Source organism: Anabrus simplex, chromosome 1 (genome assembly GCF_040414725.1).
Source record: "Anabrus simplex isolate iqAnaSimp1 chromosome 1, ASM4041472v1, whole genome shotgun sequence".
NCBI lineage: Eukaryota > Metazoa > Arthropoda > Insecta > Orthoptera > Tettigoniidae > Anabrus > Anabrus simplex.
In genome coordinates, this window is record NC_090265.1 from 1485373642 (window position 1) to 1485398954 (window position 25313).

The window sequence follows — 25313 nt, forward strand, 5'->3', positions numbered from 1 at the left end:
GGCTGAATGGTCAGCGTACTGGCCTTCGGTTCAGAGGGTCCCGGGTTCGATTCCCGGCCGGGTCGGGGATTTTAACCTTCATTGGTTAATTCCAATGGCCCGGGGGCTGGGTGTTTGCGCTGTCCCAACATCCCTGCAACTCACACACCACACATAACACTATCCTCCACCACAATATCACGTAGTTACCTATATACGGCAGATGCCGCCCACCCTCATCGGAGGGTCTGCCTTACAAGGGCTGCACTCGGCTAGAAATAGCCACACGAAATTAAATTAAATTTACCGTTTATATTTCCAATGTATTAATACTACACGACTTATAGTTTTTTCTTTACAATTGGCTTTACGTCGCACCGACACAGATAGGTCTTATGGCGACGGTGGGATAGGAAAGGGCTAGGAATGGGAAGGAAGTGGCGGTGGCCTTAATTAAGGTACAATCCCAGCATTTTCCTGGTGTGAAAATGGGAAACCAAGAAAACCCTAAGGGCTGCCGAGAGTTGGGTTCGGACCCACTATCTCCCGAATGCGATGTCAAGGCTGCGCGACCCTAACCGCACGGCCAACTCGCTCGATTATTATTATTATTATTATTATTATTATTATTATTATTATTATTATTATTATTATTAAAAGAGAAGTTCAAATTTTCAATAGGGGCGTAGAATTGATTTGTGTCATTAAATGCTTTTCCTGAAGGACTCTAGATATACAAAACACTTACGGATATTTTTGTTTCAGATATTGATATAATAGTGACTTATGTTTGTTTCAGATCACGTGCGGGAGTTTACTTGCGGGAAGATGTACTACCGAACCTTTTACCTGGATGAGAAGCGGGACGCCCTCTACGTTGGAGCAATGTAAGTGCTTTCATAAATACATCCTTAGATGATACTTACTTCATTTTAGCCCACTCCGTGAGGTGCCTGTCTAAGTAAGAACTGGAACTTAAATAACATGTTTTGAAATGTTCCTCCTGATATTATACCGCTCTCTTCGCATGATGGACGTCCAGTCCTAAACTGCATATAAGAAATATGTAATAATTATGTAATTATGTAATAATTATGTAATATTGTAATAATTACCAGATGAATGGAGAGTTGCTATAGTAGCCCCTGTGTGTAAAGGAAAGGGTGATAGACATAAAGCTGAAAATTACAGGCCTGTAAGTTTGACATGCATTGTATGTAAGCTATGGGAAGGCATTCTTTCTGATTATATTAGACATGTTTGTGAAATTAATAACTGGTTCGATTGAAGGCAATTCGTTTTTAGGAAAGGTTATTCCACTGAAGCTCAACTTGTAGGATTCCAGCAAGATATAGCAGATATCTTGGATTCTGCAGGTCAAATGGACTGTATCGCGATTGACCTGTCTAAAGCATTTGATAGGGTGGATCATGGGAGACTACTGGCAAAAATGAATCCAATTGGACTAGACAAAAGAGTGACTGAATGGGTTGCTATATTTCTAGAAACTAGATCTCAGAGAATTAGAGTAGGTGAAGCTTTATCTGACCCTGTAATAATTAAGAGGGGAATTCCTCAAGGCAGTATTATCGGACCTTTATGTTTTCTTATATATATAAATGATACGAGTAAAGGAGTGGAATCGGAGGAAAGGCTTTTTGCGGATAATGTTATTCTTTATAGAGTGATAAATGAGTTACAAGATTGTGAGCAACTGCAACGTGACCTCGAAAATCTTGTGAGATGGACAGCAGGCAATGGTATGCTGATAAACGAGGTTAAAAGTCAGGTTGTGAGTTTCACAAATAGGAAAAGTCCTCTCAGTTTAAATTACTGCGTTGATGGGGTGAAAGTTCCTTTTGAGGATCATTGTAAGTATCTAGGTGTTAATATAAGGAAAGATCTTCATTGGGGTAATCACATAAATGGGATTGTAAATAAAGGGTACAGATCTCTGCACATGGTTATGAGGGTGTTTAGGGGTTGTAGTAAGGATGTAAAGGAGAGTGCATATAAGTCTCTGGTAAGACACCAACTAGAGTATGGTTCCAGTGTATGGGACCCTCACCAGGATTACCTGATTCAAGAACTGGAAAAAATCCAAAGAAAGGCAGCTCGATTTTTTCTGGGTGATTTTCGACAAAAGAGTAGCGTTACAAAAATGTTGCAATGTTTGGGTTGGGAAGAATTGAGAGAAAGAAGAAGAGCTGCTCGACTAAGTGGTATGTTCCGAGCTGTCAGCGGAGAGATGGCGTGGAACGACATTAGTGGACGAATAAGTTTGAGTGGCGTTTGTAAAAGTAGGAAAGATCACAATATGAAGATAAATTTGGAATTCAAGAGGAAAAACTGGGGCAAATATTCATTTATAGGAAGGGTAGTTAGGGATTGGAATAACTTACCAAGGGAGATGTTCAATAAATTTCCAATTTCTTTGAAATCATTTAGGAAAAGGCTAGGAAAGCAACAGATAGGGAATCTGCCACCTTGGCGACTGCCCTAAATGCAGATCAGTATTGATTGATTGATTGATTGATTGATTGATTGATTGATTGATTGATTGATTGATTGATTGATTGATTGATTGATTGATTGATTGATTGATTGATTGATTGATTGATTGATTGATAAAATCCATCACGCGTTTTTCCAAAATGCATTTCAAGAAGATTAAGTGGCCGGTGAAAGAATATGTCCACCTCTTTCACCAACGGTTCTAGAAATGTGTCAGTTTGTTCAAATATTCGCTCCCCGTATTGTTTTCTTTACGAGGGAATCAGTCGATGCTGGACATCGTACCAGTGGAGACAGCTGTCGATCGTCAGCTGCTTAGGAGACAGGAGACGATGTTTAAAATGACAAACACTTGTGGAGATCGAATTTCGTTCCCCTGCGAGGCAGGTGTTTTATTTCTTCTGTTTCTTGGCCTTTTCTCCAGTTTATTGAGGTTGGCAGTTGATGTGGATATGGCCTAGTTTTACGGCCATATGCCCTCCCTGTCACCAACGCTGTGTGGAGGAATGTTTAAAAAATGGTGTTCATATGGTGGCTGGTAAATAAAATAAATATGCGTGTTAAGACGAACACAAGCAACAAAGTCAGGAGACCCAACCATACGCAGGTAAAATCCCCGGCCCGACCAGGAATCAAAACCGAGGACTTCTGAACCGAAGGTCAGTACCTTGACCATTCAGCCGAAGAGTTGGGCCTCGTTTAAATATGGTTTATGAAAGGAAGTATATTTCTTGTTTATCTCAGTCCTATACACGTCACAACCGAGCGATTTGGCCGGGTCGCTCAGCTGTAAACTTGCATTCGGGAAATAGCGGGTTCGAACCCATCTGTCGGCAGTCCTGAAGATTATCCGTGGTTTCCCATTTTCGCACGATGCAAATGCTTGGGCCTTACCTTAATTAAGGCCAAGGCGGCTTCCTTCCCCCTCCAAGCCATTTCCTATTCCATCGTCGCCATATGACGTATCTGTATCCGTGCGACGTGAAACAAATACACGTCACGTACCTCCATTGCACTGATACAAACCTTACTCCAGATAGGTTAATTTTGAACTGAATGTTTATGGGATTAATTTACATTATTCTCCGAATAGTACATTCACAACCATTCGAAGGGCGGTATAGAACTAGGAATGTAAATAATAGGTTTCAGTTCGTATTCCCTACAACTGGCTTCCCATTCCGTGTACCGTCTAGTATTCAGCAAATAGCCTATAACTCCGTGGGTTATTGAAATGTAGATAATTGGTATTCTGAATAGAATCGAGTTGATCGCATTGAATTATTAATAGGACGTACATTATTTAAATATCAGTAAATAATACCGTATAAACTCAATTTCTCTGTTACAAAAATTATCAATATGCCTGTTATTTGAAAGTATAGCTCTCGCTACGTTTCTCTAGCAATTTATAGTGGCCATGCTTTTTCACATTCGCTGAGTTGGTTGGCATATAAGTTAAAGGCCTAATTGATTTTACGAAATCTTTGTATATAACATACTTTGTATTGCAGATGCTCAATATGTGTGATTGATATTTAAATACTGAATGATATTACGAATAAGTGAGCTATTTTGCAATGTTACGGTATCAGTTCACTATCTGTTACCTAAAATATATTTGAATCTAATTCCGCCCTGTAATCAAACATTATTTTTATATTGTAATTTTATTATATTTCATGCTGCATAAAATGTCTTCGGCATATACCTAGTCACTTCAGGGGTCGGTGGTGTGACCGTGGTTCAAATTTGGTATTTTGCCCTGAGTTTAAGACAATTTCTGACGTAATGTATTTCTTCAGGTTAAATTTTCACTACTAGATTAGACAGGATTGAAGTCTCTTGTGCCTGCATGGAAAATCGGAAGGCAAGCGACTCCACTGATCATGGCTACATATGTTTGCAGCATATGGAATAAATAATTATTCCTGCCCTCAAAAGTGTGATTGTATCCAACTAGTTAATGCATGTATTTGTCTTACATCGCCTGTAAACCTGAGGAAAACAATCACTTTGGTACCATTTATTTACTGACGCCATGTGGCATATCTGTAAATGCGAAGAACAGACGAATAAGATCCAGCGCTGTTACATGGAATGCGAATCAAGTTAACACGTTGGTTTTTAGAACTTGCATCTTCAGAAATATATTTTCCAATTTCAGAATCCCTCAATATTGTAGATTATTTTATGTTCTCTAAGGCAAGATTTTTCACGCCAAGTGGGCTACGTGTATGGTTTGAGAACCTCATGCCGCATAGCTAACATTTAGTGAAGCTTTGGATTCCAGTGTGTTAACACGCCGAATGAGGTGTATTTTATCTGTCTCAGAGTGAGTTCTGCAAGTATAAGGCTCGTATATTTAAAAGAGAAGAAAAACATAGAAAATAGTGGTGTGAACAAATCGGAAAGTGGTCTGTCCTTCGCAAAATACTCGATAATAGCTTCAGAAGTGACGAAAACATATGATGGAGTGGCTGTCAGAATTCTAAAAATTCCGAAATTACCAATGCCGAAAGTCAAAGGCTTGTAGAGAGCATCTCAAAAGGCGGCCGAACGTTGCGAGGCGAGTTTTGCGCTTCTACAGTACAGCCACAGTTAAGCACACCTACAACCCCAAGGGAGAAAACGTACTCTCTAGGCTTCATGAAAACGCTTTTCATTGAAGGTTATTATCTGCCCATCAAATCTGTGAGGTCTATAACTTTCCATGTGTACGTCACTTCTCATATGACAGACCCATTTTACATCGACCTAGTCTTGATGATGTGAAAATTTATTAACTAAGAAATGAAATTTGAACAATACTATTTCAAACACTAGATGCTTTATTTTAGTTTTCCGTGACTGTTGATATCGTGACCATAGCCACAGGACCACCAGTTATACCAAGAATTGGAACAACGGGGTCGTGAACTTCCATTTAAGAAATCCACATGCATTGCCCCGAATTCGAACCGCGGTCGCCTAGATGAGAATACAGTGACTGTGTCAGTCAGCTATCATTTTCGCAGTTGCTTTAGGTTCTATTGTCACCTCTGTGATGAACTTCTTTAGTTTTTTCTTTTCTTTATTTTGACCTTCGTCCATAGGACATTTGGCCATCAATAATGTACAATGATAAAAATTGTTACAGAAAAGAGAAATAAAATGGGACAACAAGTTAAAAGACTTACAAAATAACAGAAATGACCTAGAACAGAGCAAAAAAGGAAGCAAAACACACTTGAAATAAAGACACTTACACTTTAGATATTAACACCAGTTTTTGTGAAGTGTGTTGCAATTGCACTGTACACGCGTAAGTCTCCAGTTGCCAGTAATAGCTGAATATGTGTGGGTAAGGGAACCCGAAGGTGCACAAGGGTAGCGAATGTTGAATGGACAGCTCCAAGGAACAGGACTACTCAACACAAAGGACGATACTATGCTTGCATTCAACCAGCTATCCCCCGCAAACCATGGTATCAAGACGTCAGATGGGCCCGAGGCCAAGTAAGTACCATTATTCGGATGAGGTTCAACCATGCTTCATTCCCCGCTCACCTCAACAGGATTGGAGTTCTCCAATCAGCACAATGTCCGTGTAGCGCAAGAAACGCGGGAGATGTGAACCACATTATCTTCGAGTGCAGTAGAACTGTATCCTTTCGCAGAGAATTGTTCGCTACCCTTGTGCAACTTCGTTAGTTTAACAGACTAGAAAGAGGTGTGCTTATTGTCAGTTAAGTGAATAAAATTTCTGTCAAGAACACGGGTATTGGGTGTCCATTGTAACCACCAGATATCAACAAACTTGAGTAGGTAAACGTTTAAACATAAAGAAACAGTTCAGAGAGAGAGAGAGAGAATTTATTTCTTCTATTACTACCTAATTAACTCCAGCGACCCTTCCCCAGTTCCACGTGCATAAACAAATGCTCACAGGATCGTTAGATGCAGCAGCTGGTGGGGAAACTTCTGGATTTTAAAGTTACATTTCTTTCTTTTGCGCCTCTCATCTTAAAAAGAAAGTTTCCAACATTTAATACTGAACAGCTGCTTGGTAAACAATGCTTGGATTATTGTGGCGAGAGATGAAGAAATAACATGACTCTATAAACTAATGTATTATTAGGCATCAATCCCCCCCCCCCCCTCACCACCGCCATACCCCATTGCGCTAAAGCTCCGATGGGCATTGGCCTATCAAGCGACCGCTGATCAACTTGAAGGCATGTGGTTTACGAGATGACGCGTGGTCTTCATGTCTTTCCACTCAGCGTCAGATAGCTTCGCAATTGTTCTCACGTAGGCTGGCTGGACCTCGAACCAGCCCTCAAATTCAGGTTCAAATCCCTATCTTGATTGGGAATCGAACCCGGGGCCTTCGAGTAGAGGCAGACTCGTTGGTTCGACAATTATCGACAGCCTATTTATTTAAGTAGTGTATGCATTGATTTTTATGAATTTCTAATTGTTTCCCTACGATCCATGCAGCTGAAGATTACGAATTTACAACTTTTCCCCTGAATATCACTCATGGAACTCGTATCACCTGTATGATCCTATCAGAATAAGTCCAGTACTCTCAAGTGATAAAATTAGTGAGTATTTAGATTATCTTGAACTTTATCTGTCTCTATACAACTTCTTGCACTATGATTGTGGTGATTTTAATGGGCAAAACAAGTTTATCAAGCCCCCAGTACTAAATTGTCTTCGGAAATTCCCTCAATAGCAATATACAGGTGAACCGAAAATCGCACACTGGGACGTCGCAGCGCGACTCCTCACATGCCAACAATAAAAAAAAAAGTCCCTCGCAAAAGTTCGTCCTGAGAGTATATCCGACAGAAGAACGACCTTGAACTTTGGTAATCTGGCAACACTGTAACCACATGTAGGGTAACTACATCTGTCAGCACATATTGGTCGTGCTATGCAGTTGGTCCAGTGGATAGAGTTTTGGGTTAACGTGCGGGAGGTCGAGGGGTCGATCCTGGGTTGAGGCGCATGTTTTTTTGTTTCGCAAATGTAGTCCAGGTTGTATGGTATCTTGCATCTTAATCGTCAGCAGCGAATAAATTCACGCCTACGACGTGGAAAGGGCGTCTTTCAAAGCTGACCAATGAAAACAATTGTTCGTCCATTTCTAGGATCGTAGTATGTAAGTGCAAATGGTTTCTAGAGGAGCCGCTGCAACCCAAAACTCGATCCAGTGCACAAACTGTACAACACGATTATATGTGCTGACAAAGGTAGTTGCCCTACATGTGGTTACAGTGTTGCCAGATTGCCACACTTTCTCTGCCGGATATACTCGCAGGACGAACTTTTGTGAGAGACATTTTTTTTATTGCTGGCATGTGAGGAGTCGCACGGCGACGCCCGAGTGCGCGAATTTCGGTTCATTCTGTATAAAGACATACATACATACATCTTAGCTATAGACTGCTATGCCTGTAAGATTTCAGTTTGTAAGTTTTGTGAATTTACTAACCGCTGCCACAATGCTTCATTTGTAACTTGTTATGTGGCCTCGTATAGTTCTGTACGTCTTAAATCGTTAGAAACTGAGTCTAATCATCGTCTTCTTGGTCTCCCTCTTCTACTCTTACCCTCCATAAGAGAGTCCATTATTCTCCTAAATTCACGTATAAGTCCTCCACTAACACCTTTGTGACTTGGTAACTTTGAAAGTTTTCTGTACTTATCTTAAGCTTCTAACCGCCCGTTACCTCCAGCAGTTATGTTTGGATTGAAGCTAGTTGCCTTGCTCCGGTCGAGGTTTTCTATGTAGCAGTTACTTTGTTATATTAGTGTTGATGTGTGTTAGCGAGTACAGTACATACATACATGCATGATGATTTTTAATTAAAATGCAGAAAAGAATTAAAGAGTACCGTGTAAGGCATTATTTTTAGCGTTAAATAATATTGCTTATCACCTTTCCCTCATCACTTGCATAACAGTCCTCGGCCAGAGCAGTGGAACTGGCTTCATTCCAGACGTAAGGTAACAGACGGTTAGTAGCATAACATAGGGACAGAAATTTTTCTCAATGTTACAGTCACAAAGGTAACAGTGGAGGACTTCTGTACCATTGACAAGTTTACAATATTGTAGATATGAACGCTCCTCGGATACTGGCGTTTTTTCTTTCTTTTATGCTATAAGGGGCTGCCTGGCCGAGGCGGTAAAGGCGTGCTCGGTTCGCCCGGAAGGACGTGGGTTCGAATCCCCGTCAGGAAGTCGTAAAATTTAACAAACGAGATTTCCACTTCCGGAGGTGCGTATGGCCCCGAGGTTCACTCAGCCTACACCAAAAATGAGTACCAGGTTAATTCCTGGGGGCAAAGGCGGCCGGGCGTAGAGCCAACCACTCTACCCCATCACGTGCCGAGATTAAAATGGTGGAAGCCTTTACCTTCCACTCCTCCAGGGGCCTTCATGGCCTGTACTGAGGTGACTTTGCTTACTTTGCTTTGTATGTTATAATTTTATGCGTGTTATAATTAGTGTTCGACAGACTGAAAAATGTTAAAGTTGTATTAACTGAGTCGATACTCAAAATCTTTTGCTTCCTAAACACTACAAATCATCCAGAATGGAGTGTAATCTTCGTCACCTTGGTCTCCCACTACTTTCTTTACTCTTCCATAATTCACCTAGGTAATATAATTCCGCAGAAAACCTGTCTCACAAGGAGGCTATTTCTCAACCATGGACAAATTCGGGTTCGCAGACGATTTGACATTTCGGGTGTGAATTCTCGTATGTACGTATGTACAACATTCCTTAACATTTACGATGAATTCGCCATGAGACCTGTACTTGATGGATAATATGGAGGATTTTCTCTTGGAGGTAGAAACTTTTTCAATCTCCTACATGCATATGACATTACTCTTATTGCCATGGATGAGATAGAAACGAGAACACTCATTGCCATTATAACTGTTATGAACAATTAGGTAGTATGGATAATCCGCACGAAGAAAACCAGAATAACAATAGTTGACAATGCCAGCGATTTAATGAGAATTCCATATTTAAAGAAACTGAATCTGTCTCTGTTATACGTTGGATCAGTTATAAACAGATCACGTGCCTGTGAAGCTGAATTAAAAATGAGAATTGCTATGGCCAAAGTATATGTCACAGCTGTCTCATTTATGGAAATTCGTTCTCTTTCTCTATCTCTCGCATTCGCACACACGGACACGCACACACACTCTAAGGCCCACAGCCTAGACTGATTCGTGTTCAGTTTTCCTTTACGGTGCTGAGACACGGATTCATCACTGTTTCGGAGCTACAGGAAAACGATGCCTTTAAAATGTAGTGCTGGAGGAGGGTGCTTAGCATTCTTTGGACATCTTTCCGCATGGACGAGTCTATTTTGAAGGAGCTGCAAATGGAAATCTCGTTTTCAACTATATAAACAAAGCACTATACATTTTTTTTTTGGAAAATGCACGATTTGGGGAAGGGGGCCTAGAAATACTCCTTGGCGCAGGAAATATACCTGGAAACAGAGATCGTGGACGAGCTCCCACTCGCTGGAGGTACATCTCTTGTATAGGTAATATAACTGGTATGTCATCGAAAAGGATGGAGAAGACTGCATCGTAGTGTCCGTGGAGATCACGATTCTCAGAATTGAGGGAAGAATGGGAGAATGAGTGTATGTATGTGTGAGAGAGATAGAGCATTCCTACTACTAGAAAATGAATGACTCATCTTTTTTCTGGCAGTCAATATCACTCCTAAACCTGATCTAAAATTAGACTATATACACCTATAATTCGGTAGCATCCGGATGAGTGATGTAGTAAAATAATTTATTACCTGATGCTAGCTCATCTTGGTCAGAGCCCTTAAGGTGATACTTTCTGCTTCGTATATTTATCGGCATTTATTTATTCAGTGCCTTACAAGAAAAAGCTTGCAAAAATTATCTTCCGAAATTCCTCTTTAATTTAGCGAAACGCTTGTTTTTTTCTCCTAGTAGCAGCTACTTTAATCGGCTCGCTCGGGGCTCATTACAGTTTTCTTCGCTCCTAGTGTTTGAGTTGCAGAAGTTGAGCTCTCGTCTGGGTGCACCCAATCTAGCAACTTCTTGATGAACTGTTAACTATTCAGAGAAGTTATTCGTGCAGAGACATCGCTTCCTTTCTGTCCCATACACGTTACAGGTGAAACGATGCCGCTGAGTTGTTTGAAAGTGACTGTATGGCTGTCCATCGAGGATTTCATTCATGTACTACAGTAAATACGTAGATTAGAAGTAGTAAAGGCGTATTTGTTTCACTCAGAAGGACGCGGGTTCAGTTTTCCCGCCGGGAAGTCGGGAAATTTAAAACAATATTTATGCTTCTGTAGAGGGGTTCACTCAGCTACAACAGTGTGTACTAGGTTTATTTCTGTAAACAAAGGCAGTCAAGCATAGAGCTAATCACTGTAGCCACATCAGTGCCGAGGTTTCTTTTAGGAATCCCCATCGCCTGTATGGAGATAGCTTTGTTTTTTATTCACGTAATTTTCTTCAGATTATCCTAATAATTTCTATCGTCAGAGGTGCACCGCGGCTGATTTTGGGTTTCAGATGGTGATTTATGTAAGAGAGATCTTCCAGGCCATGTGATGTTTCAGTGAAAATTCACCTGGGTTTGAACCTCGGTCGTCATGGTGGTAAGCCAGCTACAACACTATACTGGATATTGTCACTCTCCTTCTATAGACATATATGTACTGTATACTGTGTCTGCCAGTTTGTTGTGTGGCCTTGGGAGGAGCATGCTAGCCTGGCGTCAACGCCAACTGACATCACCGAGTTACGGTCCCATCCTCTCCCCACTGAAGCCAACCACTCAGAGACGAGTGAGGCACGCATTGGCCAGCACATCTATTCCCGCTACTATCATCACACCGTGCCGCCCGGCGATATGAGAAGGAACCAGATAGGTGTAACAATGGCATTTGATTTCCAGAGATCTCCAGGGATGTTTTCTCCTCTGAAGTATCTGGAAGGTTCAGCCTCCCTATAAACGACAGGCCGGACGAGACTGTTAACGGTCCATTTCCACCAGAGATTGAGAGAGTTCAGTTCTGTGAGTGTTTCACTATGGAGCTAGTGCTGGTGTGTGTGAACTTGCGACGAATACTGAACAGTGCAACTGAGCGACGAGGGTCGACAGTGCAGCTGAGCAGCGAGGGTGAGTGAATGTGGACTTCTGTATGAGTGTGAATGTAAGACTGTCAGTGTGCGTGATCAAACTGTGAACTGTGCGGCTGCTAACAGTTGTACAGTGAATTTAATCGTGATATGTTCTAGGGTGCAACAGAGTTCTCCAAGTGTGTGTAGTGTAATTGTTTTGGATCGTAAGTATTAGACTGAATAACAAGGGTGCCTGAACAGTAACAACGGGGAGAGAGCGGGCGAACTAGTGAATTGTGTAGCTGTGTATTGTACAGTAATTAGTGTTAGCTAATAAATCTTCAGTTAAACGCTACGAGTCGTGTATTATTTGCCTTCTACCAGCTTACACATTACAATATTCAGGTTAGGACATTATAGATATACTTTGATAAATAATGTATTTTTCACTTAGATGGGTTGGTTGTGAAGAAAGAATAACGTACGAAAATGAAAATATACATTGAATTTTGAATTTATTTTTGTGTTACCAACAAATACCGTGTTATTATTTATCACTGTCAGCGCGTAGTTGTAGCAAATGCCAAACGTCCTGGAAACTGCTTTGCCTTAAATATGAACTCCTGCAGCAGGAGTAGAGAAATTAAGCACAGTTCTATCATCGGCCCCTGTAGTAATGAATGACTTTTAACTGAAACGTGTTCAGTGTAATAATAATAATAATAATAATAATAATAATAATAATAATAATAATAATAATAATAATATTAATAATAATAATAATAATTCCCTGCTTTTTTATCGCCAGCGCGCTCGGTCAGACAGATTAAATTCTGCACTGGCTACTCAAAAACAAAAATAGTAAATGTACTTTCCGAAATAAATGTACCGTTTGTCACGTTTTCTACTTGATTTCAATTATTTCTGTTCCATGTCAAACCAAGTTTCCCTAACAAGTTACTTGGACATCTCCAGGCTCATTATGTTACTGCGCCAATTTCCGTTCCTTGGTCTTCGCGTTTTACTAAAAAGGTGAGTGCACTCACACTTGAATGAACTTCCCAGGGAATGTCCATGGTTTAACCCAGAATTACAGCCCTTTTCGTGCATGAGTACTGAGTTGCGATGTCCAAGAAGATGGCTGTCTGATTCTTACACGTATGTAGAGAATTTTAACATAAATACAACAAATGCCTACTTAATTATTACAACCCATAAATTTACATCCAAGCACCAGACATTAATTATGGCATAATAATATAATTGCCTCGAGATTTTCTGACATAATGCAGTACTTTACCTGCTGAACGGAGTGGCCGCAGGTAGTAACAAGCTACAGCTGTGGAGCCAAGTTCTGCATTCGGGAGACGAGTGGATTCGAATACCACCGTCGGTTGTTCTAAGAACGGCTTTTTGAGGTTTCCCTTTTTTTACTTCCAGGAAAATGACGGAACATTTCCATTTAATAGGCTACAGCCGATTCCTTACATCTCATTACTCAATTTCATTCAATATCAATAATTTCATCTCCATTATCTCCTCATCCGAGGTTGGCGGTATGAAGTGCATCCACCCATATAAACATGACATAATTTTACCTCTTTCGCAACTTGGATTAAGGGTAGACATATAATGCATTTCACATGAATAATGTAAACTGTACATAAATTGTGCATGTAGCACGGTATATGTTGCATCACCAAAGTACAGACACAGTTTTTTTTAATTATTGATACTTACATATTTCTATCATTCCAGTCGTCGTTATTGATATGGCTTGTTTTAGTGATAGGTTCTTTGTAAAATCCACGGTCCTTGGCAGTCACTGTGTTGGCCCACGCGTTAAAATGACGTTCCATGCTGTAACCACAGTGACTGGTAGCATTGCATGAGTCTGTTCATTGTACAGGATATTTCAGAAAGGAGTGTACAATTTGAAAAGCCCATATGAAGTTGTCATGTTAAAGCAGAACGCGTCACATTTCTACCAATCAGTTACTTTAAGTTGATTTTACTTCCTTTTGTGATCCGGCAGACATCCAACCAAAAGGTAATCTCTCCCCAACACGAGTCAGGACATCAGAAGTCACTTCTGCAACTGCGTCTCTAATTCGAGTTCTCATTTCGGCGAGATTGGCAGGAAGAGGGGGCACGAACCCCCTGAGGTAAAAAGAACTGGTGAGCGAGGCGGCCATGTAATTGGCCCTGCACGACCAAACCAACGATCATAGAATCGCTGATCAAGTAGGACACGAACTTCGTTTTGGTAATATGGTGGTTCTCCATCTTTCTGAAAGTGAATGCGTCCATCTTGGTCATCTTCGTCAATTTGCGGTACTAGGAACTGTTCGAGCATATCCTGATACTCGTTCTGTTTATGGTTTTCCCAATTAAAAAATGGACCATCCACTTTACATTATCTGAGAGTACAGAAAACATTAACTTTTGGGCTGTCAAGTTGGATGTGAATTTAAGGTACCCCAGATTTGGTAGTTTTGAGTGTTTACGTTATCACTGATATGAAATGTTTATTTGTCACTGATGATGACGTTTTCTAGAAATGTCTCATTGTTTTCAATTCGATCTAACTTTTATGCACAGAATTGTTGACAAACGACTGCTTGTATCGCTTGTATAAATAGGGGACGAAAAAGTATGAAGCCGCAACGATAACTGCTGCGTCGCCCCATCAGTTGAACTTGGTAAGCTCTGAAAAGGCACGTGAGCTACGGTGGAAACTTCGATTGCCACTTTCTCAGAAACGGTCGAGAATTTACCGATAAGCCGAAACATGTTTTCGCTAATTTCGCCCCCTCTTTCACTGAGCGAAGTTTCTGGAAAATCGGGTTGTTCCACCAGGCGGGTTCCCCTCGTGAGTGCGAAACTTACGTTGCATGTTCCGTGAAACTAAGGCACACACTGAGAGACATGTACGCATCAGTGTAAGTAGCGATTTTTAACTGCCACTAGTGCAGCGCTCTTGGTGTGGGAATATGGTACTATGTGCACGGTCGACTGGATCCCTCGCTGCACTCCTTAGCTAGCTAGAACGACTTATCAAATCGGCCATGCTATGTGAGTAAAGCGTTCGCTTGCACAGTAGTTAAAACTTGATCTGTTTAGCTTAGACTTCAGCAACCTCTGTAAGATACGTGAGTGCATTTCTGTAGGCCTGTAATTTTGAAAAACCCTTTTGAAACACTCTGTTGTATAACCACTAATATTGCTTTACAGTTTTCATAAATTACAGTAATTAAATACATATATTATATGTTTTTAAAACAGTGAACTCTTCAGTTCATCAGCAGCCGCTATTAGCTATAGCAACCTACTGTACAGCGGGGGAAGTACGGTGCACAGCCTATGTATAATTAAAGTGTTTATATAAATACAGGCCGGTTATAATTATTATGGTGTCAGTATGCAAATAGCATGTTATTGATAAATGTATTCCCTCGCGCCCGGTAATAATTTCATTGTACTTGGTTAGTTGCGAGGGAGAGGGCAGAGTTAGTTGCCACGCTCAGCGTGCTTGGGCGTAATTGGCTCTGGCCCACGTACGTAACTCGTATTACATGCAGGGCCGTGCTTTCGATGTTGGGCAATATTTTAAAAAAAATTCTTCTGTAGCATTGTTGTTAGCAGCAACTTGGTAAAAGTATGAATCTTAGACCTATTCTTAGATGGGGAGTGAAGTTGATCACGCGTACACTCTCATATTTATGTAGTTATTTATTTATCTTTTATGTTGATGTGAAAGTACACCGATTGTACGATTGACTAAGTACCAATTTATATACATGAAATAAAAAGCAAAATAAGTCAAAATTTTGACCACATACAATAAAGAAATAAAAAATCTACAATGAAAAGTGACATGGTAATAGAAAATAAACAAAAAATTATAAAACAATTGGATACCCTGGGGAGCAATGATGAGTACCAGAAGGAAAGAATTACCAAAAAATATTACAAATAGTGAAAGTAACTTTTAATTTATTATTAAATTCATTATCCGTTCCGGTAAATATATCTATAAATCGTTGTTACTTTTACGGAGTCCGACTCGTTGGCTGAACGGTCAGCGTATTGGCCTTCGGTTCAGAGGGTTCCGGATTCGATTCCCGGCCGGGTCAGGGATTTTAACCTTAATTGGTTAATTCCTACGGCACGGGGGCTGGGTGTATGTGTTGTCTTCGTCATCATTTCAACCTCATTACGACGCGCAGGTCGCCTACGGGAGTCAAATAGAAAGACCTGCACCTGGCGAGCCGAACCCGTCCTGGGATATCCCGGCACTAAAAGCCATACGACATTTCATTTTACTTTTACGGAAGAGGAATGTGATGTTTTTTGCTTTTGAACATGACATAATGGATGTTGATGTGATCTTGTTTCAGGAACATGGAACGAAACGTGATTTAACAAGACCAAATAATCAATTCGTCCTTTTACGATTTTCCTTAATATTTGTAGGCCTGTGGAAATTAAGATCTGTCTGTTCTTAATGTAGGGAATTCCTCAGGAACTGGGTCGATGTGTCAAAAGACAAAAATATTTGAGATTTTGTAGTAAAGATAACGAAGTCGCGTGTTTTATACATTTCAGTAGCATTTGCTTGCTATAATAATAATAATAATAATAATAATAATAATAATAATAATAATAATAATAATAATAATAGGAGGTCGAGATTCGAAGTAATGGTGAATAATAATGATCTACAGGGATACCGACATGAAATGAATTAAAATTAATCCTATCTAAAAATTGTTCATAGGGACAATAGGAAAATTAATTTGAGATCTTTAGTACCTTTAAACTATTTTTATGACATTTCAAACTGGGAAACATCATATTTTTTGTATTTTTTCATAGCATCCCCTAAAAATCTCTCTCTTTCTTAATTATCTAATTTATAAAGATAGTTTCAAAGAAATAATATAGGTAACGTGCTTTGATAGAAGTGTCCTGGACGTCAGACGCATTCGGACGATAAAAATAAGATATAGTTAGAATTGCTGGTGTCAAGAAATCACTTATTTGAACTAGATATACAAGAATTGATGGCATCTGTGAATACATCTTAATAGATTCTATCAGAATCATCGATCTCCACATATATGGGACTTGAGACCAAATACAAAACCAACTGTTGTTACGTACTGTAACATATGTAAGACTGATCTTAGATTTCGCTCTATTGTTAGACTTTTGACTGAGCAGTGAGCTGTGCACATCGCATTTCCTGATTGGTATATCGTTTTTTCCTTTTTTGATATACAATTGGCTTTAAGTCGTACCCACACAGATACATCTTATGGTGATGATGGGAAAGGAAAGGGCTAGGAGTGGGAAGGAAGCTACCGTGTCTGTAATTAATGTACAGCCGCAGCATTTGTCTGGTGTGTGAAAATGGGATACCACGGAAAACCGTCATCATGTTTGCCGACAGTGGAGCAATTCTCTCCCGAATAAAAACAATTCCCCACATTTCAGCGTATAATGCATTCCTCTCTCTGAAAGTATTATCACTGCGAATCCGACGGTTAAATCCTAAGCCCTAACGTTATTGTGTGTTCATTTTAACTGACTGTAGATGCTTCAACGCGAAGGAGCGATTTCCTATCCCATTAGAAGCACCAATACCAACCCTTTGTAATGTATCAAATTTCATAATTTGTTTTACATGATTGCGAAAAAAGAATGGTGAAGCTAGAATTAATACTAAAGGGAACGTTGCAGTATTGGTCATGCAGCTGCGTTAATGTTATTGTTTTTACACCACTAACGGTTTTCGGAGACACCGATGTGCCGGAATTTGGTCCCACAGGATTTGTTCACTTGCCAGTAAATCTACCGACACGACGCTGGCGTATATGAGCTCCTTCAAATGTCTCCGGAATGACCTATATTGTGCTGAGAAGGCCAGCGCTTTTACCGTATGAGCCAGGTAGCCCAGCCCGTGTAGTTGTAAGAATCTGGTGGGTTCGAATCTTCGATTTTCACACCAGAAAACTTCTGCAGCTTAACATTACTTAATGACATGGCAAATATCCTCCCCGTCTTAGCCCTCTTCTTATCCCAGCGTCGCCGAGATACAACCTGTGTTGGAACGCCGTCAACAGGCACTGCTAAATACTGAGAAAACCTGGCCTGAAGTACGTAGTTTCTAGAGACAACACGGATCCTTTTTAGTCTTATATTTTGTTCAGTCCATCAATCACTCACAAAATCTATACATGGCCAGACCACAACTTGTTATTGAATTCCCCGTTTACTCTTCAGGACAATTCATTCCGAACCCTAGACGTAAAAACAAGGCACAAGAGTAGTGGTAGAACATAAAGCTACACGAGAAATAATAGTCGCTCCTCCTTGTGGCTGACAGTTCGATGCTCATATAAATCAAAAACCCTCCCCTTGTGGCGCCACCAGTGTACCACCTTTCGACAGCGGCACAGAATACGCGGATCACGGACGAGCAGAGACCATGGACTTCCCGTTTCTCTTGGAATGTTAACATCAAAGGATTGATGACCTTGCTTTTCTTTAGTTTGTAATAATAATAATAATAATAATAATAATAATAATAATAATAATAATAATAATAATAATAATAATAATAGTAATAATATTAATAATGCACAAGAATTGTACTATGCGGCAGTGAAACTTGAATACAAACTGACGTAGAAAGAAAGAGAAGCATTCGAAATACGTGCTACAGAAAGATTGCTGAAGATGATATGGGTAGATCGCATTACATATTAAGAGATTACATATTAAGAGATATGTTGGATTGGATACATTTTCAGGCACCCAGGACTTAATCGATAGGGTGCTGAAATGAAATGGGGAGGCCGAGACATGATTATGAAAACTGGATTATAGTACATAGCCTACAGTTTCAATGATGATACGAACAGGTTAGCATAGGATAGACTGGCATGGTGACTGCGTCAAACCATTCTATCGACCAATGACCATAATAACATTTTTATTATTATTACTATTATTATTATTATTATTGAGGCCTTACATTATTATTGATCTGTTACTGATGATAATAATAGTAAGAAATTAACAGCACCCTTGGGTTATTGGGCCATGTGCGTGTGAAGCGTTTCGTTCACAGCGTGCAATTCGGGCTCACCATTTGAAGTGACACTACTATTGATCGTACGGAACACCGAATTGTCTGGCCTTTAATCTGATCCGAAGAAGGCGTTCCGTAACATACCAGTAAATCCACTGACTCAGGCATAGAGGCAACGCTCCTGTATAATGGTTTTGTTTAGAAACCATAAGTTTGAGTGTTGCCTTGTCAGAGTTGATGTAATAACCTGAGGTTTTCAGTTGATCTACTCTTGATACATTTCCATATATGGTTTAAGCGACTGTTCTGTTTAAATATCGTAAAAAACACTCGTTAGGTAGAAATGAATCCGAAAATTAATACCGTCAATTGTTTCATTAACTGACACGAAACTAAAATGGAAGATTGTCGCCAATCATCTTTAGACTCAAAGGAAAGCAAAGAAGGGAAGTACCGAGCGAGTTGTCCGTGCGGTTAGAGTCGCGCAGCTGTGAGCTTATATTCGGAAGATGGTGGGTTCGAATCCCACCGTCTACAGTACTTAAGATGGTATTCCGTGGTTTTCCATTTTCGCACCAAACAAATACTGGGGCTGTACATTAAGACCACGACCTCTACCTTTCGAATCGTAACCCTTTCCGATACTTCCGTCGGTGAAAACCTTTGATGTGTTAGTGCGTTGTTAAACAACTAACGAAAAGAAAGAAGGGACGCAGTGCCATCTCCGTGCAGGTTGTGCAGACCATTGCAGTAGTTGAAGGTAAAAAATAGGCTTTCGCTATCTGTAACCTCACCACTAACCGGGAATCACAAACTTTAACGCTTTCGACCGTTGTGTTATTCTTGGCTCATTTATTGTGTGTGTGTGCAGAAGTTCGGTGATTCCCTGGTACGCGCACTTTGCTTGTAAGTGATACGGATTGGTTAGGTCTATATCCAAACGTCTTTATAGCCAACAATTAGCCTGGTACTCATTTTATTGTAGGCTGAGTTAACCCTCAAGAACTGTATCTCTCCAGAAGTGGAAGTCTCTTTTCTAAATTTGTTAACTTCTTGACGCGGAGTCGAACCCACGTCCTTCTGGATAAACAGAGCGTAACCTTTACCGAGTTTGTAAGTCATCCTCTGGCGTAAGCGGACAGAAGAGTGTAAATGAACTGCTCAAACAACGGTATGCAAAGTCCCGTTTAGGTACCTATTCAACGATCTCTTGTTTGAAGAAGTCTGTCATTTCCTGAAGAAGTAATTATTGTCAATTGACAATTGTAATTTGTCTAGTAGGGGTGTGTGCAACATAGCCAACCTTCGCAAAATAAATATTGGCCCCACATGCAACGAGTTCCTCATAAATTATTATTATTATTATTATTATTATTATTATTATTATTATTATTTTGCTAGTGGCTTTAGGTCGCACCTACACAGATAGGTCTTATGGCGACGATGGGATAGGAAAGGCCTAGAAATTGGAAGGAAGCGGCCGTGGCCTTAATTAAGGTTCAGCCCCAGCATTTGCCTAGTGTGAAAATGGAAAACCACGGAAAACCATCTTCAGGGCTGCCGACAGTGGGATTTGAACCCACTATCTCCCGAATGCAAGCTCACAGCCGCGTGCCCCTAACCGCACGGCCAACTCGCCCGGTCCACATAAATTAAAGGTGAGCTATTGATGGAGTAAACTATCGGAAAGTTTTTCGTTATCGACTGGCCAGGTAATGAACGAGATGACACCTCACACTGAACCTTAGACTACCCCTCTCTGGTAAGTGGTATGGGTTACTCCAATAACAGCGTAATGTGTACTGTTATTAATGGATGCAGGACTTTGTCGCGTCTTCAGGATTATGACGAACCTTATCTCGCAGGCGACAGGACGACTAATGTATGCGTCCGTCGTAAACCGAGCACCGTGATAGCGTTAAGAGCTTACGAAAGAGCGCGTGAGCAACCCACCAGAGGGACACTAGATCAAGGGAGTCGGCGGACATGTAGATCCAGATGTGCGACACTCTGGGCTACCGAACTGGTGAGAACTCACTGACAGGGCGGCTCCTTCTCCTTCAGGACACGCGGAGAGAAAGGAAGGAAAAATGTGTCCTTGACAAATATATTCGGGTCTTGTTAACCGAGTAACATCGTCGGTAGCGTCTCACCACAGTGGCTGGGATTCGGAACCCGGTAAGTGCATGCCGAATATTTGAAACATAAAGTCACGCCCCTATGATTCGAATTGCACATAAAACGGAGTATCCGTGGCTATGGGCATGGTAATTAATTTCGTGAGGCTGTTTCTAGCCAAGTGCAGCCCTTGTAAGGCAGACCCTCCAATGAGGGTGGGCGGCATCTGCCACGTGTAGGTAACTGCGTGTTATTGTGGTGGAGGATAGTGTTATGTGTGGTGTGTGAGTTGCAGGGATGTTGGAGACAGCACAAACACCCAGCCTCCGGGCCATTGGAATTAACCAATGAAGGTTAAAAACCCCGATCCGGCCGGGAATCGATCCGAAGGCCAGTACGCTGACCATTCAGCCAACGAGTCGGACATGGGCATGGTATCAACAATAGTTAGCATGAAGTGCAAGACCGCTTATACAGTTCACTATGAATACATCTTCCTGATCTACAGTTGGCGGGTTCTTGTTTGCTTGTTGTTGCTTGTGGTTTTAAGGGGCCTAAGATCGCTGGTCATCGGCCGTTGGCGGGTTCGACCCCGGCTAAGGTGGTATCTGAATGGGCTCAAATATGCCACTGTCTTTTCGTACGAAGACGAACTCCTGTGGAACAACATTCTGGCACCCCGAATTTCTCGAATGTAGTTTCTAGGACGTATAACTAGTAATAAAAAAATAAAAAAAATAAAAAAAAGGGCCAAACAACACTAAAAGGACGTAGCAGAGCGAAGGTGTATTCTTAAGGTTCAGGTTGAAGTCGCGCAGTTCCTAGAACTTGATGTAAGTGGCTCTCACCTTCTCGATCCCACACCTAACTTCCATAAGCACAGTAATGGTTATTGTACATCTTCCAAACATTATACCGATACCATCTCAAAGTAGCTTTTGTGTGTAGTCCTATACCAGATTTTCTAATATGTGTTCCTCAGCTCACCTTTTCTGTCATGCTGTTATGCACGGTATAAGGGAAACTTATACCAAAGGTGAAGGGTGTATAGGAAACATATTTGCTACAATATGCTGCAACTGTCGACGACAAAAGTCAGTTTTCTCGGTTTTACTTTACGTCACATGCGCGACGAGTATTTGAAACATTGTACGCACTCACTGCACATGGGTGACCGCCATACAAACTATCATGGCACTGGTGTCTGCGTCCATGGCTAGAGCCCTGCACGGATGCGGATATTCGCGAAGATAGGGTCTTGGCGGATACATATTCAATAGCAGTGCGGATAATTTTTCCGATAATTTCTAAATAATTTTATTACATTTCACTCAGGTATACCCTTATTTTTGCTTGTGGTTAGGCGACCCTTGACAATGGTATGGAAGAATGGTGAACCTTGAGTCCATAAGGCGGCTGTAATTCTGAACGTAGCCTAACTGGGTCCTGCCCGCAATTAATGGAAGGAAGGAACAAAGCTCAATACGTCAGTAGTTGTCGCAAGAGAAAATCCATCATCTCCCAAATGCATGCTAACAGCTACGTCACCCGAACCACGCAGCCACTCGCTCGGTACTTTTCCTTTTTTGTTACTTTAAATATTTGTTTTTCGACGCAATCATCACAGTAGGCCTACCTGCGGTATGTCTTGCAAATGCCATTCTCTGCTATGCTGTATGATCGCGATGTAGCATTCGCTTTCATTGTTTTGTGATGGAGTTCTGGTGTAGGGACATTTTCTTTCTAACGTGCTACTTCATCGCGTAGTGACAATCAACTCTCCTACAAACCATCTCGAACAACAACAATTCTCACGAAGTCATCTTCTTTGTATAAAAGCCACGTGCCTGTGTTGCGTATTCTTTGTAAAGCTGGAAGTTCTTCGGCTGCACTGATAGTCACATCAAATTAATGCTTGGTTTCTTCGTCTAGTGGCCATGTTTCGCATAGACTTATTCAAAATTATATTCTCACAGTCAACTTAGTTTCAGGGTCCTGCGTAGACTGGGTGTTAAAGCATTCACTCGAAAAGGGTTCTTTTCCCCGTCTGTATGTTGAAAAATTTAGAAACGAGACTTCTCTACTTGAGGCACATATCTTTGAGGTTCACTAAGAATGAGTACCTGATTAATTTCTTGGACAACCGCGTCTGGAAATAACCACTGTATTCCTTAGTGCTATGGTTGCGATTAATACTTTTCTGTCTTCCAGAAGGCTTCGTAGCCTGTACAAAAGTGGTTTGTATTTGCTTTCCTTTTGTTATCTTATTCTCGCTGTCCTCTGAATACTGAGTGTAACGAATCTGCTAACTAGAATGTGCAGCTTATCCCTGAAGATATCTTATTGGACTCAGAACCGAATACATATATTTCCTTGTGTACACCAATTTAATAAATAACTCGAATTTCATATCGAACACCAAGGTGATATAATATCTATTCTAAGCTATCTACTTCAGACATGACTTTATAGAATTGCAAATCGTTAGTTCTTGTAAAATTATTTGTTACTGGGATTTTTTCCTGATCCCAGAACACTTGAATTTCACAACATTTCCGAAGCGTAGCTGCGATCGTTATGTTTTTATGCAGTAGGCAAACTATAACATCTATGTTGGTTTCAGAGTGAACACTTTGAGATTGCACGTTACCTGTACGGTAAAATTACCGGTAATATCTCGACACATCCTTCCGATGCTGAGAGCCCTACGTTTTTCAGCTATATAGAAAAAATCAATTTATAAATTTAGACCTATATCGCCAGATGGCTTCATTTTAGAGAACATCATTGAGAAAGCTGAGATTATTATTATTATTATTATTATTATTATTATTATTATTATTATTATTATTATTATTATTATTATTATTATTATTATTATTATTATTATTATTGTCTAAGAATCTGCTTACGTCGCACCGACACAGGTATGCATTAAGGCGACGATGGGAGAGGAAAGGGCTAGGAGTGGGAAGGAAGTGACTGTCACCTTAATTCAGATACAGCCCCAACATTTGCCTGGTGTGAAAACCATCTTGAAGGATGCTGACTATGGGCTTCGAACCCTCTATCTCCCGAACAAGCTGATAGCTATGTGACCAAAACCGCATAGCCACTTGCTTGGTATACTACTACTACTACATGATTATTTGCCTTAGTAGGATACTGCAGAATATTTACTGGCAGGACCTAGTGTTTACAGTGCACCATGTCTTCTGGTATGGGCTAGAGCAATTTTGTTACTTTCATTGATTTGTCTCAGCTTTATCCTTGGCTTTGACAAAATGAAAGTGACTGAGGTATGAGTGATGCTAGTATTGCCATTCCTTCTGCAGACAGTCCCTGCTGTGAATGGTGTGAAAGGTCGGTTGTGCATGCATTTCAGTGGGCTTGGCAGACTGATATGTAATAGAAACTTCTGGCTCGGTGAGGAAAGCAACGGGAAACTACATCACTCCTCATTTCCCTAGTACGCCTCTTCAGCGATGCCTAGGCCATCTATGCCAGCTGATGGCGGAGCGGTTGAGGATCCAACCAGCTTTCGGGCTGTGGACTAAACATACAGTATTCTGAATATAGATACAAATGTGTATTTGGTCGTTACTTGCTACCGCTTAAAATCAGTGTCACATTTGTCGTGCCCGGTGTTAGATGGGGGCTTTCGTTCGAAATGAAGTTACCAATTCCTCTTTGATCTCTACATGAATGAACAGGACTATGTAGATTTGATGAATCGAGGCGGATGTGTTACATCTCCTCTTTATGTAGTCTGTGCCCTCTGGTTATGTTAGTTGTTCACTACAAGTTGTCCTTGAGCAATGATACAGTGAACTGATTTCAAAACTTAAAACACTGTTCTATTTTTCTTACCTGCTATCATCGAGTGAGTTGGCCATAAAAATTTACGAGAAATGGAGGATCTATACGTTTCATATTCATAAAACTTGATTTGTGTGTGTGTGTGTGTGTGCGTGCTACTTGTTCAACTTCGCTCTAACACATTGGAGGTACCTCCATTCTTCAAAAGATCCGAACTCTTCTTCCGTATCCTATGATGAGGTTTAAGTGCATGCGGTAATTTTTGTTGTGTTCCCCTTTGTAGAATAATAATAATAATAATAATAATAATAATAATAATAATAATAATTGTTTTAAGACCTTTCAATTGGCGTAGATGTTAATGGAACCCCGAGTGCCAGACGTTTGTTTCGCATCTTGAGACACTGAACGGTACGGAGTTATGGCATTTAAACACTCCCAAATAACACCGACATCAGCCGGGATCGAGCATTCTATCTCATGAATACAAGAACAACGACTAACTGACGACGCCTTTGAGGTCGACGTATTAAGCAATAATTGCCATCTCTAGGATGAAAAACTAATGACTTAACAGGCTACTTTCGAATCTGTTAAATAATAATAATATCGCCATTGATGCTTTCACGGCCACTTCTT

At 40.6% G+C, this 25313-nt stretch overlaps 1 protein-coding gene across 1 annotated transcript in view; it reads left to right on the plus strand.

The window, feature by feature from the left end:
• Window positions 1-775: 775 nt before the first annotated feature.
• The window catches only part of Sema2a (Semaphorin 2a), a 489426-nt gene continuing 464888 nt past the window's right edge, over window positions 776-25313 (plus strand). Inside the window, exon 1 of the mRNA XM_067153247.2 lies at window positions 776-866. Within this exon, the coding sequence (XP_067009348.1) occupies window positions 808-866 (59 nt within the window). The 5' untranslated portion in view covers window positions 776-807. The remainder of the gene's footprint in view (window positions 867-25313) is intronic.